Source organism: Cibotium barometz, chromosome 38 (genome assembly GCF_041138505.1).
Source record: "Cibotium barometz isolate CiBa-2024 chromosome 38, ASM4113850v1, whole genome shotgun sequence".
Classification (NCBI taxonomy): domain Eukaryota; kingdom Viridiplantae; phylum Streptophyta; class Polypodiopsida; order Cyatheales; family Cibotiaceae; genus Cibotium; species Cibotium barometz.
The window spans coordinates 49,636,911-49,649,510 of NC_141083.1; the positions used below are offsets into that span (position 1 = coordinate 49,636,911).

At 44.8% G+C, this 12,600-nt stretch overlaps 2 protein-coding genes across 7 annotated transcripts in view; both read left to right on the forward strand.

Annotated features, from left to right (window-relative positions):
* The window catches only part of LOC147616826 (uncharacterized), a 50,448-nt gene extending 39,755 nt beyond the window's left edge, over positions 1-10,693 (forward strand). For all 6 annotated transcript variants that reach the window (XM_086777883.1, XM_086777886.1, XM_086777884.1 and 3 more), the window contains 3 exons: positions 7,751-8,317; positions 8,398-9,933; positions 10,096-10,693. In XM_086777883.1, coding sequence (XP_086634009.1) covers positions 7,751-8,317; positions 8,398-9,933; positions 10,096-10,598 — 2,606 coding nt within the window. In that variant the 3' untranslated portion in view covers positions 10,599-10,693. The remainder of the gene's footprint in view (positions 1-7,750; positions 8,318-8,397; positions 9,934-10,095) is intronic.
* On the forward strand, positions 152-1,180 carry LOC147616827 (uncharacterized). Its single transcript, XM_086777887.1, has 2 exons — positions 152-637; positions 700-1,180. Exons 1-2 carry the CDS (start codon positions 282-284, stop codon positions 1,067-1,069), a joined length of 726 nt encoding a protein of 241 aa, XP_086634013.1. The 5' UTR covers positions 152-281; the 3' UTR covers positions 1,070-1,180.
* Positions 10,694-12,600: the final 1,907 nt, after the last annotated feature.

Consider the following 12,600-nt stretch of genomic DNA (forward strand, 5'->3'; position numbering starts at 1 on the left):
CACCGTTACAGGTCTCTTTATTTGGACACACATCAAGAAGGTGATTGAGGAGATTGGCCCACAAAATGTTGTGCAGGTTATTACGGATAATGGAAGCAATTGTGTCTCCATGGGGAGTATGTTGGAGGATGCATTCCCAACAATTGTGTGGACCCCTTGTGCCTCCCATAGTCTTGATTTATTGATTGAGGATTTGGGGAGAATTTTTTTGGGTCAACGAAATCTTTGCCACCGCGAGGAGCATTGTCAAATTTGTGACACAAAGACCAAAGGTTTTGAGCATGTACAGGGCTAATAGTACCTTGGAGCTTCTCAAGCCATCCACTACGAGGTTTGCATACATGTTCATAGTGCTTGAGCGGCTTCTTCGTGTGCGGCCAAATCTGATTCGCACTATTAGTTGTGATGCATGGATCCAGTCGGGTAAGAGTATGACCCCAAAGTTTGTGGATTTTAGACGCAAGATCCTCAATGAAGCATGGTGGGAAGAGGCAGAGGCATTAGTGAAGACCTTAAATCTCATCTACACGGTCTTGTGCATCACGGACATGGAGGGGAGTACACTAGGCCTCATTTATGAGTACATGGATAGGATCGGGAAGGCACTAGACAACAATGCCTACCTATCTGTAGAGAGGTACGTACTTCTTCGCTCATGACTCAGTCTCTTTGGTTTTGTTTGTTACTTGTAACTTGTAGAATCGCGGAGATCAAGCAGATTTGGCAAAACCGTTGGGTTTGGTTTCATAGACCAATCCATGCTGTGGCTCATGTGTTGCATCCTCTATGGCGTAGCGAGGATCAGCTTGAGTGTGAGGAGCTAAACGATGACTTCCAAACCTATGTGGAGAAATGGTGTGGTGGTAATTTGCAGATGTTGCGATGCTTAGAGGATGATCTCCTTGCTTTCCGCAACAACACTGGCTACTTCACAAGACCTACTGCAAAACTTCGAGAAACGCAGCTTCAGCCGGTCTCATGGTGGGAGAAATATGGACATGGTGTGCCTACGTTGGTGAGTAAGAAGCCCCTCTGCTTAAGCTTTAACGGCGACACCTTATTTGTATAATGTACTAATCCTAAATCTGCTCTTTGAACAGAGATGTCTTGCCATTCGAGTCCTCTCACAAGATTGCAGCTCTGGAACTTGTGAGAGGAATTGGAGCACATGGGCGCTCTACCATACGAAGAGGAGGAACAAGTTGACTACAGCCCAACTTGAGCGTCTTGTTTTCTGCAATTGTAACTTGAAGCTTCTTGAGCGGGCAGCTATGGGTCCTGAGCCAATGCAAGTGAATGTCGACAAGATTGACATTGAGAAGGTGCGGGATATTCCCACAATTCTACAAGAGGACTGAGATCTTTACACTTTGCTTTACGAGGAGGCCACAACACCAGTTCACGACACACGTGGTGGTCGTCGTAGGAGAGGGAGGCCGGCTGCAGCTAGTACTAGTGCTGCTAGAGAGGAGGCTACTGGAGAGGACTCATCTTCTTGCAGTGAGGACACACGCGAGAGCCATGAGGACTCTCAGGAGGATTCAGACTCCTCGGGTGCTTCAGATGAGCCTCAGCAGTGATCACTGATTCACTGATGTTCCATGTTTTTTGTTTAGTTTTTCTTATCCTTAGGGATTATGGACAGCCGGCATGTCGGTTATTTTGTAGTTTTTGAACCTCTGACTCCCAAGTTTGATGATCATTGCTGATATGTATGATGTATTATGATCACAATTTGCAGCTTGCTATGTATGCTTCGGCCTTCAGCCTTTAGTTTTTTATGGTTCACATGAATTTGCCGCGACATCATACATGTCCATTATCTACATTTTGTTAAGTGTTATGATTCTAATGTCCACTTGAGTCTTTGATGTGTCTTGTTTGAGGTCTCTATGCATGTTTTTTGCATCTCTTGACATAAGTTTATTTAATAGGATGTCTCTATGCATGTTTTTTACATGTCTAAAATAAATTCAAAAGAAACTCCGTTTCTTGCCGTTTCCGACCTCGCGGAAACTCGGAAACTCCGTTTCCAACCCGGTCCGAACCGACCGTTTCTGCCGGTCCAGGTTACTATGGGTGTACAAAGTCAAAAGGAAGTCTGATGGTACCGTTGACAAGTACAAAGCAATACTTGTGGGGCTAAAGGCTATTCTCAGAAAAAGGGAATAGATTATGAGGAGACTTTTGCTCCTACTTCGAGGATGACTACAATCCGATAAATGATTGCATTGGGTGCACATAAAAGATGGAAAGTGCATCAGTTGGACATCAAAACTACATTCTTGAATGGGGATTTATAGGAGGAAGTATATGTAAATCAGCCCATTGGTTTTGTAGTTCCTGGCGAGGAACATAAAGTATGTAGGTTACACAAAGCATTGTATGGGTTAAAGCAAGCTCCTAGAGCTTGGTATGAAAAAATACATGCTCATCTAACCAGCCAGGGTTATGTGAATAGTCCAATTGAAAGCACATTGTATGTGAAGAAAATTGGTGCTGATATTCTCATAGTCATCTTGTATGTAGATGACATGCGGACTAGCAAAGAACAAATTTCAGATTTCAAGGCTGATTTGAAAGCTGAATTTGATATGTCAGATTTGGGGACGTAACACTACTATCTGGGCATATAGTTTATGCATAGAGATGATGGCATTGTTATGAAGCAAATAAGTACTTAAAAAGTTTGCTAAAAAAATTTCACATGGGAGAATGTAAGGCAATTTCTACTCCAGTAGAAGTGTATGGCTTATTATACACGATATTGTTGAGCCTTTTGAGGCCGGCATTTACAGCCAGGCAGTGGGATGCCTCTTTATTTGTGTAACACGAGGCCTGGCATATCTTTTGGGGTGTCTTTGTTGAGCAAATTTATGCATAGCCCAGGCACAAAGCATTGGCAAGTAGTCAAACACATTTTTCGTTATCTTCAGGGTACCTTGGATCTTGGTTTGCTCTATCCCAAGGGGAGCAACTTGTAGCTTTATCTATACAATTTATGCATACCGTCAACCTTAAACTTTGGCAAACCTACAACAATATTTTGGGCTTGCATAAACTTCAGTCGTCGTACATTCACATGACCAATGCGCTTGTGGAATATGTCAATATCTGCAATGACACCTATTCCATGTGCAAACATGGCTGTCTTTATCTCAGGCATGTTCACATCCAAAGTAAACATCCTGCCATTTCTGTTACCCTTTGCAACCAAGCGACACTTATTTTTGAAGTCTTCCATAAAACATCCTTGAGGATTAAACCTCACTTGCAGATCGTGCTCAACCATCTGTCCAACAATTATGCACCAAATCTGCTGAAATCAATGCCAATGTGTGCCAATGTCGCAATTGCAGGCTTAATTGTGAAAAGCCCCAAATTTCAACAGGCAATTTGTGCAATTTTAGGTCAAAAATTTGTTTTTTTGAAAATTTTCAAATACCTCAAATTTTCTAGTGTGCAGGTACATTTGCAGGAGTGGTGCAGATCTGTACGGAGGGTAGCTAGGCAGGGCGGCGCAGATTTGAGGCGTATGAGATGCAAGCAGCGGCGGCGCAGGGCGCACTGATCTGAGGCGCAAGGCGGCGCAGGCGGCGGCGCGGTGCAGATCTATCACATCTGGCGCAGGTGGCACAGTACAAGGTGACGGGCGGCGCTGGGCAACGAGGGCGGCGCAGATTTGATAGTCGGCGATGGTACAGGGCGGACGCGGATTTGACTGGCGACTGCTCTAAGGCAGGCGGCGGCGCACAGTGCGGCGAAGGCAGATCTGTCGGCGACGGCGTCGCGCAGCACAGATTTGACCGGCGGCGGGCAAGCACAGAGAAACGTGAGAGTGCTGGAAAAGATGTACTCAATAATGACATAAAATAAAAGTACAAGTGGGTACTAAAAGGCCTAGGACTAAGTGCCCAACACACATAAGTGTGTTCACACGGGAAAAAACTTGTGTCCAGTCACAGGGAAAAAGTGCCCGTGAGTAAGTTGGGTTCACACCTAAACTAGCCGGGAGTGGACATGACCAACATGATCCATGTGTTACATGTGTATAGCTCTAGTAGATTGTATCGGATCGCTCGGTTTCATTGAGTATGGCCAATCCGTTGATTACAGGTTCGTTTGATGGCCAAGTTCAGGAGCTGAGAGTGCGCTCCACGACAGATAGACCCGGTGCGAGTATAGTGGACTACTTGCTGGGACCATTATCTCTCATATTGGACATTAGGTCTTTTACAATCTCACAGAAAGGCTGGTATGATGATGAATGCTAGGAAACCTGTGCTTGCCTCATCCGAGAGGAAGCACAGGGGATCTGTACACATCCCAGGCGTGCGTGATCTTTTGCCGCCTCGTGCGGAGGAAGAAGCGAGCCTACCTGGCGAAGTTGGAACATGAGTTGTACCATCTTTTCTTGGGACAGGACAGCAAGGAGACATGGCGAGTTTTCGAGACACCTATTACATCACCGGAGACATGGCATGCTTATGCTACCTCGCTCTACCAAATACCCAGACATACCTTGCTCTACCAAATACCTTGACAGTCTCCCCCGACCACCAAAGAGCCGACTCACCTCCTCCACCTTCTTCTCCATTGGCATGATCCGCGATGCCATTGATAGGTTGCAGAATGGCCGAGCCCAGGATCATGATGGATTAGTGGTAGAGCACCTTTCGCATGCGAGGGATGTGCTCGTGCCACTCTTAGCCCACCTATTCAATTGGTCCCTTTGCGAAGGTTTCCCTGCCAGTTGGTCAGCGAATACTATAGTACCGATCTTGAAAGCGTGTGATCCTACGGTTCCAAGTAACTATAGGACCATCATGGTTGGCCATGTGCTAGCCAAGCTCTATGGATCGGTACTAGAGCATGAGTTGAGCAAATGGGCAGAGACACATCAGCATCGGGCACATGGACATGCGGGGTTCAGTAGGGGATACTCTACCCAGGATCACATCTTCACGCTTCGGGCCATCATCGAGGAGGGAAAAGCTCATGGGAGGAGAGTATATTGTTGCTTTGTGGATTTCCACAAGGCATTTGACACAGTACCACAAGGGAGGCCGATGCAGAGGCTACAGGACATGGGGGTGCTCGTTGAGATGAGATGGGGAGTCTTAGCATTGTATGAGTCAGTCAGAGGCAAGGCCCAGGCTGCGTGAGGGATGTCAGAGGAGATCACCAGCACTATTGGGGTGAAGCATGGTTGCCCGATGAGATCTCCGACTACATTGATAGATTAGGAGCCCTAGAGCTGGCTTCGGAGGAATGTTGATCCCTCTGTTGCTCTATGCCGACGACATTGTGCTTATCTCAAATACACCAGAGGGGTTGCAGAGACACCTAGATGCATTACGGACCTTCTGCCAGGATAGGGACCTTACAGTGAACCTTGGGAAGACCAAGGTAATGGTGTTTAACACCTCTCAACAGTGGGCCAACCGGTTTTCTTAGTTCACCTATGGTGGGGAGACAATACAGAGAGTTAGGAGATATGTCTACTTGGGGGTCACTTTTGCTAGACTGCGCTTTACCATGAGGAGGGTGGTGGAGGACAGATTGACTAGAGGATATGCTACACTCGGAGCCCTGGAGAGCCAGTGTGCACACATCCAGCTTCATGAGCCTGGGACGAAGCTCTAGTTATTTGACACGTTGGTTACACAAGTGCTTTTGTATGACACTCCCATCCGGTGGCTGAGTCTCTGAGTCTCTATCACAGGCGGAGGAGTGGATCTATAACAGAGCTGCGAGCCTTGAGTGGAGGGGAGTTTTATGATGGGTGGGAGCAGATGGAGAGACCACTAGTGATGATGATCTCCTGCGTGATCGGGAGTAAATCATCAGTACCACATGAGATAGTCCGGGCAGAGATGGGATCCCCACCGATTGTAGCCGAGGCCCTCTTCTAGACGGTCACTTTCATACATAGGCTATGGAGCCTCTCCAGGCACAGATACTCTAGACTCGCACTAGAGTCGTCCAGACAGCTCACATCTCACAGGGCGACACGGAGTGTTGGTATGCCCAGACTAGCACATGGTTACAGCTACATGGTATGCATATGGACCGCCTTCCACCTTTACAGTACAGCTTGGATTCCCCCTTCCTGAAGTTTTGCTGGAGTGAGCTCAACAAGATCATCAGGATGGATATCATTCAGCGACACATAGCACGCATATGGATCACACCGGCCGTGCCACTAGGGACGAAGATGGCTTTCCACTGAGAGCATCTTCTCCACTTATCCCCTGATGGTTTTGTTGTCCGCCAGAGATACATGGACATTCACCTCTCTCATGGTGTCAGATGTGCTATTGGCCAGATCCGCACGTCTTCACATCAGGTGAGGATGGAGACCAGTCGATATGGAGCCGTCTCCCTTCCCTGCCGTGAGGATCGGATTTGCCAGCTCTATCAGCTGGAGCCAAGGACTGAGGAGCACTACATATGTCGGTGCCCAGTGTACTACGAGATCCGAGGGCGCTTTCATTGCCTCTTCCGAGATGGATTTGTGCCATTGTCTAGAGTGATGGACTACTCAGACCAGCGTTGCCTTGGCCTTTTTCTCCTCGAGTTGCGCAGACACCGAGACCACATCCTACGTTCCAGACAGGGGGACATGTTCGAGATATAGGCAAGCGCACCCTTATTGACTTCTTCAGAACAGCAGCCCACGTACCGTTGACTGCCGCGAGTCGACTGGGCCCACACAGTCACCTCGAGGACGAGCTGGAGAGCTATGTAGAGCACGGCGTCCACGACTCGCTGGGCTGTGGCCCCAGCTGAGACATTATCAGAGGATACAAGCGATATTGGCACGACCTCGGCGCTTCAGCTTGTCTATGCTGGATCGACCTATGTGAGACACTATGGGATGAGTCTATCTCAGTTGCTTTCCATAGCCTACCATTTTTCCAGTTCCACACTTTTATCAGATATGCCTTTTTCTAGCATTTGTATCAGGCCACTAGCTCCTCTTTGGCCACATGTTATAGCTAGTTGTTTTTCAGTTTATGCTTTTCATTTTCTACTCGCGACATTTAATTTCCTTTAGTTTTGGATGTATTGGTACTTTAGTCTCATAGGCCACTTTGGCTTCTCTCTCTCTCTCTCTCTCTTTTTGTAACCTTTTTGGTCTCATAGGTCATTTTGGCCTTCTAAAGACGTTAATATATCATTTCATTTCATTTCATTTCATTTCTCTCTCCTTTTTTCATCACAGCCATGGAGACCATCCCTCACACCTTATAAATTTACCATGATTATCTTGCTTTTTTGCTACAGGCTTTATAATCACTCTATTGGGATGGCACTATGTTGAAACTATGATTCCTTTTTTTGCCTCCATATGAGGTTTTTGACATAATCCCCCTTTCACACTATTATAGGGGGTGAAGTACTCCAGTGTACTTGCTTTCAAGTTTCCATAACGTAGTTATTTGCAGCAGTATACATACCATTTGGTGTTTAGGATCAAGGTATTACCCAGTAAGACTTCTTCCAGTAGTGTGTTACAGGTTGACTTGAAGCTTTTAGCAAGTTTTTGCAGCTAGCAACATTTAAAATAGGTCCTGTCATGCTGTTTGAGGTCTTGAGACTTTACACGTGCTTTGAATACACTCTAGATTATTCATGCTGTTTATTCCATTATGCTATTTTCTTTCTTAGTGTGTTTATTCTTTTTTTCCCCCTTTAAAATTGAAGTTTTAGCAAGTGGGTCGATATTTTATTGGATTATGTGCAGCTCATGCTCAGAGAAATCTAGGAAGTTCTGCTGCACAGTTGAACATAGGCACTCCTATGCCAAAAGATGTTCTTGCTTCAGTCCATGAAAGTGATGACAATCATGGTCAGGTGAGTGAGAGTCACATTGAATCTGGAACCGAGACCAGACTTGGTGAAGGTCAAGATGGACTCTCAGGTCACACATCAGAAGAAACAAGCATCTCTGTTTCCGCCTTGCTGTCATCTGATGCTTCTCCACAGGCTTCTGTTTCGGCGTCATATGCTTTTCCAGCCACTGCTGTTAAGGAAGGTCAAGATGGACTCTCAGGTCATACACCAGAAATAGCTAGCATTTCATGTGTTTCAACCTTGTTGTCATCTGATACTTCTCCACCGGCTTCTGTTACATTGGTTGCTTTTCCACCTGCTTCTGTCGAGGAGAACGGTGCCAGTACCAACAAGTTAGATGAGCCAAGTATAGTCCACCCTGCCATGGATCTAGAGAAAATTGGTGCGGGTGACGAAACTTTGGATGCAGCCACAGGGATGGGACCCAAAGAAAGTGTCATGCCCAAGGAAGAGACAGGTGCACCTTTGGTTAAATGAGAAAATGCATTTTAGTTGTTTCAAAAAGGTCTTAAGATAATACTTCTTTTCACTTTTCAGATGTAGCAGCAGGAGTCTTCAAGCTGGACACTTCTTCTGAATTGGAAAATCGCGAGGCTTTGCATGATGGGACGGTGGATGATCCTAACAGAAAGGCAAATGCGGATACTTTGGAAGGAGGATTAGGAAGGGGAGATAGAGGGTTGGCACTCCATGAGGTTTCAAGTGGTAGCCCTCCTCCTCATACAGGCTTGAGTGACGATACTTCTGCAGAGAACGAGTCAATGGAAAAGATTCTTGTGCTATGTAGTGTCTCATCGGCTTCAGAGGATGCTGGTTTGACAAAATTTAGAGAGGAAGAGAAAAGGCTTTTTGGTGCGCAGGTTTGTGAGAATCCAACTGAACTTATATCAAAAGATGCTTTGCTGTCTGAAGTAGTTGCCAGTAGTAAGAATGATGCATTTGATAGAGTAGACAGGCCAGATGAAACACCCATTGAGACCCTTATACAAGGGAAGCCAAGCCATCCAATAGATTGCCAAGGGAGTCTGGAAGAGGACTCTCCTCAAGCAGCCACTTCTGTTGGGACGGAAAGGAAATTTGATTTGGTGGATGAAGTGGATACCTCAAGTTGTAGCCCTCATACATTCTTGAGTGATGATATTTCTGCAGAGAACAAGTCAATGAAAAAGATTTTTCTGCCGAGTACTGTCTCATCAGCTTCAGAGGATGCTGGCTTGACAAAGTATGGGGAGGAAGAGGAAACGCTTGTTAGTGGTGAGTGTTCAACTGAACTTATATCTGAAGATGCTTTGCTGTCTGAAGGAGTTGTAAATAGCAAGGATGATGCATTTAATAGAGAAGACAAGCCAGATGAAAAACCTATGGAGACGATTCAAGGGAAGCCAAGCCACCCAATAGATTGCCAAGGGACTTTGGAAGACGACTCTCCTCAAGCAGTCAGTTCTGCCGGGTTGGAAGGATTATCTGATTCGGTGGATGAAGTGGACACCTCAAAAGAGGCAATTGCTCCTGCTGATGTAAGTGGAGAATCAATTGAGCAAAGCCTTCACAAGCCTTGCAATGTCATGATGGAGAACGTTCCCTCAAAATCTGAGGATGTACTTCAAGGAGCAGTTCGAACATCAAAAGTACTAAGTCGAGAGACTACATGCATGGAAGATACCCAGCAAGGTAGCACTCTACAAGATACTGGTTTGTTTGAGATGGAAAAAGAGAATGATGCTGGAGGGATAGCATCCATTAAAGATGCTCAGCAAGATAACACTGCAGAAGCTACTGGTTCTTTTGAAGTATTAAAAGGATCAGACTCCAAAGAGGATATACAAGTGAAAAACTCGTGTGAAACCAGAGATGGAGAATCTCTAGAGATAAGCTTTGTTGATAAGAATGGAATCAGAGGATCAGATACTGGATTTGTACAGCAGAACGAGTTGAGGGCTTCAGCTCATAGGCAGTCTGATTCACTCGAGATAGAGATATTTGAAGATGCTGCAGACAGTCTAGAAACGTGCTCTGTGGGTGAGAATGAGATCTCTGATGAGCTGCATCAAACTTCGGATGGAAGGCAGGAAGGTACACTTCCATCCAAAAGCTTTTGTGTAGTGTTGATATTGCATGTCTGTTATGTATGTTCTAGCTTTGCAATGGGCTTCCAGTATGCTTTTAGTAGCTGCATCTCATCGGAAGGTGCCCTGTCGTTTCATCTCATGAAGGTGATCCTGGTGTTGATCGCAGAACCAAACTTCTTGGGAGCTACACCTTTGGATAAGAGGATGCCAGACGTTAGTATGGATCCGGAAGAGAAACTGAATGTTTTGGATCTCTCTAGTGCTCAAGTAGTAGTGTCTGAAGAGAAAACTACTCATTTGCCAGGGGAGACATATGCAGGAACAAGTGAAACACAGGATTTGAAAGCACCCTCTCCAGAGGCTTGGCAAGAGCTGGGAACTTCCGATGTAGGGAGTGAAAGTAATGAAGTTCAAACAGAAGAACTAATCCAAGCCAAAAATGGGAAGAGCAGTAGTTCTGAGGTTAAGGAAGACGGCAAATCCAGGAAATCACATAAACCTTTGCGAAGTCTCCTGGCTGAGGATGTGCCTGAGAAAACAAATCAGGTCATCCATGCTGGTCCTGGAGATGTGAAGAAATTGGAAGGCTCATGGGGATCTCGTAATGGCACAAAGCCCAAGGCAAGATCCATCTGGAGTCATTGCATTTGCTGTCCTGCTGTACATTAGAATCTACTTTTGTGGTTTGATTACTCCATGTACTCTAGTGGCAGGCATTTTTTAATTGCTTCTAAAGTGATGTAATTCTCTAGCATTTCATTTTTGTGCCGTGTCGTATCTATGTGAAATGTGCAGGATCTTAGGGATTGCAAGCTTTAATGAGTCTTGTATGGTCTCAAACGTCTAGGTGTGGCCTTTTGTGCTTAAGCTTCGTTTGTTGTCGGGGAGAGAGGACAACAGAGGATTCACCAAAGGAGGCGAAGCATGGCATTGAATTGTGTAGATGTCAGTAGATGTTTATTTTTGTTTAGCATGTTATAAGCAAACCTTGGGCATAACATGAATTTATTCTGGAGTGTCAGTGAAAGTCTGATTTCTTATGAAGACCTTTGGAAATGGAAGTCTTACCTACTTCCTTCCTACTTCCCAAACTGGCATACATCACACATACATGATTTCTTCCATCATACTTGAACCTTGGAAAACAAACAACAACAATCCCTTTGGTTTGTATAGACTTTAGCTTTTGAATATTCATGTATTGAATTCTCTTATGCCACAAATCAATGTTCAACACAATACCATGAATATGTGATAACATGGCTAGTTTTAACTCCGAAATACCTGCATCCAAAATGAATAGTATTCCTTCCTATTATCCCTTTACAATGAGCTTACATCCATTCTTGAATTCCTCAACATAACCATACTTATTGAACCTTACATGCAATCCCTACTCAACCATTTGACTCATAGATGCAAGATTCTTTATGATTGATGGCACATAAAATACATCCAACATTTTCTTCACTCTTCCATCATGCATCTTCAATGGCACACTACCAACATGAGTAAAGAGATGATGTGTATTATTTCTAATAAAACATATGCCTGTGTTTATGTGGACAACTTCCTATCAAACCATTCACCATGATATGTCATATCGTTTTATGTACCACAATCCATGTACCAAGTATCATCTCCTGCACTACATGAAGCCATAGTTCACATCACATGCTTCATTTGCAAACAAATAATCTTCATTTCCATGACCTACATCGGTAGAGTTAATAACCAACATTAGCACTATAAATAGGAGTCTAGGCTTTGGCCATATTTATTCATTGATCATTATTGAGTCATTGAGAGCTTGAGAGGAATACTACCATTGAGTATCTCTATTCAACATTGTTAGTAATACATGGTAGATTAGGTCATCTCTTTGTATTGTGTATTGCACATGAAGCAGCAACAGTGTGAACATGGGTTTAAATCTTTGATTAAGTGCATATCGCAATCAATCAATCAATCAATCCATAAATGCACTTTTGCAAGCACCCTTGTTACATTGCTATCGGAACGTCAATCTTTTTACGACAAAAAGGTTGTAATTTTTTTCTCATAAGGGCATGGAGATCCATCACGAAGAATCCCATCATCATCTACGTTTTCACTCACGGTTGCATTTTTTTCATCAAGGTTGTATTTTGCAAGTTTTGTACCATATATCTCGTGTGCAAGGGGAGATCAACCAAAGGACAAGGAGGACCAAACACACCAAGTAATGGGTGGATAGAGCAAGCAAGCTAGGCAGCTTGTTGGTGCTTCAAATGCTGCCAAACAAGAGTGGAAGATGGCATAGCCGCGCGCGCGCGCGGGGGGGGGGGGGGGGGGGGGGGAGGTTCTAGTGGTCGGCACTCAAAGACCAAATCGGGGAGAGCATAAAGGCAAAGTTACGAAAAAAAAACCCAGGCCTATGCAAGCTGCAAACAACACACAATCAACAACCATATACAACACAACAAAACATAACATAAGGGGCCTACAAGGCAACATTTTACAAACCTCGGTATATGTAACTTGCTTCAATGCCAAAGCCAATTGGCTACACCCACCCTTCATCCATCGCACAAAGATGAAACCTTTACTCAAGCCTTGACCATAAAGCTTGGTTTGTTTTTTTCAAGTGCATTTGTTGCACAAACACAACATGGAATTTCAGCAAATGTCA

What these genes read in the sequence shown, in the direction of transcription:
- LOC147616827 (XM_086777887.1), top strand. Translation starts at nt 282, where the DNA reads ATGTACAGGGCTAATAGTACCTTGGAGCTTCTCAAGCCATCCACTACG. An exon ending in GCCTACCTATCTGTAGAGAG is followed by an intron (nt 638 to 699) that starts GTACGTACTTCT and finishes TGTAACTTGTAG; the next exon opens with AATCGCGGAGATCAAGCAGA.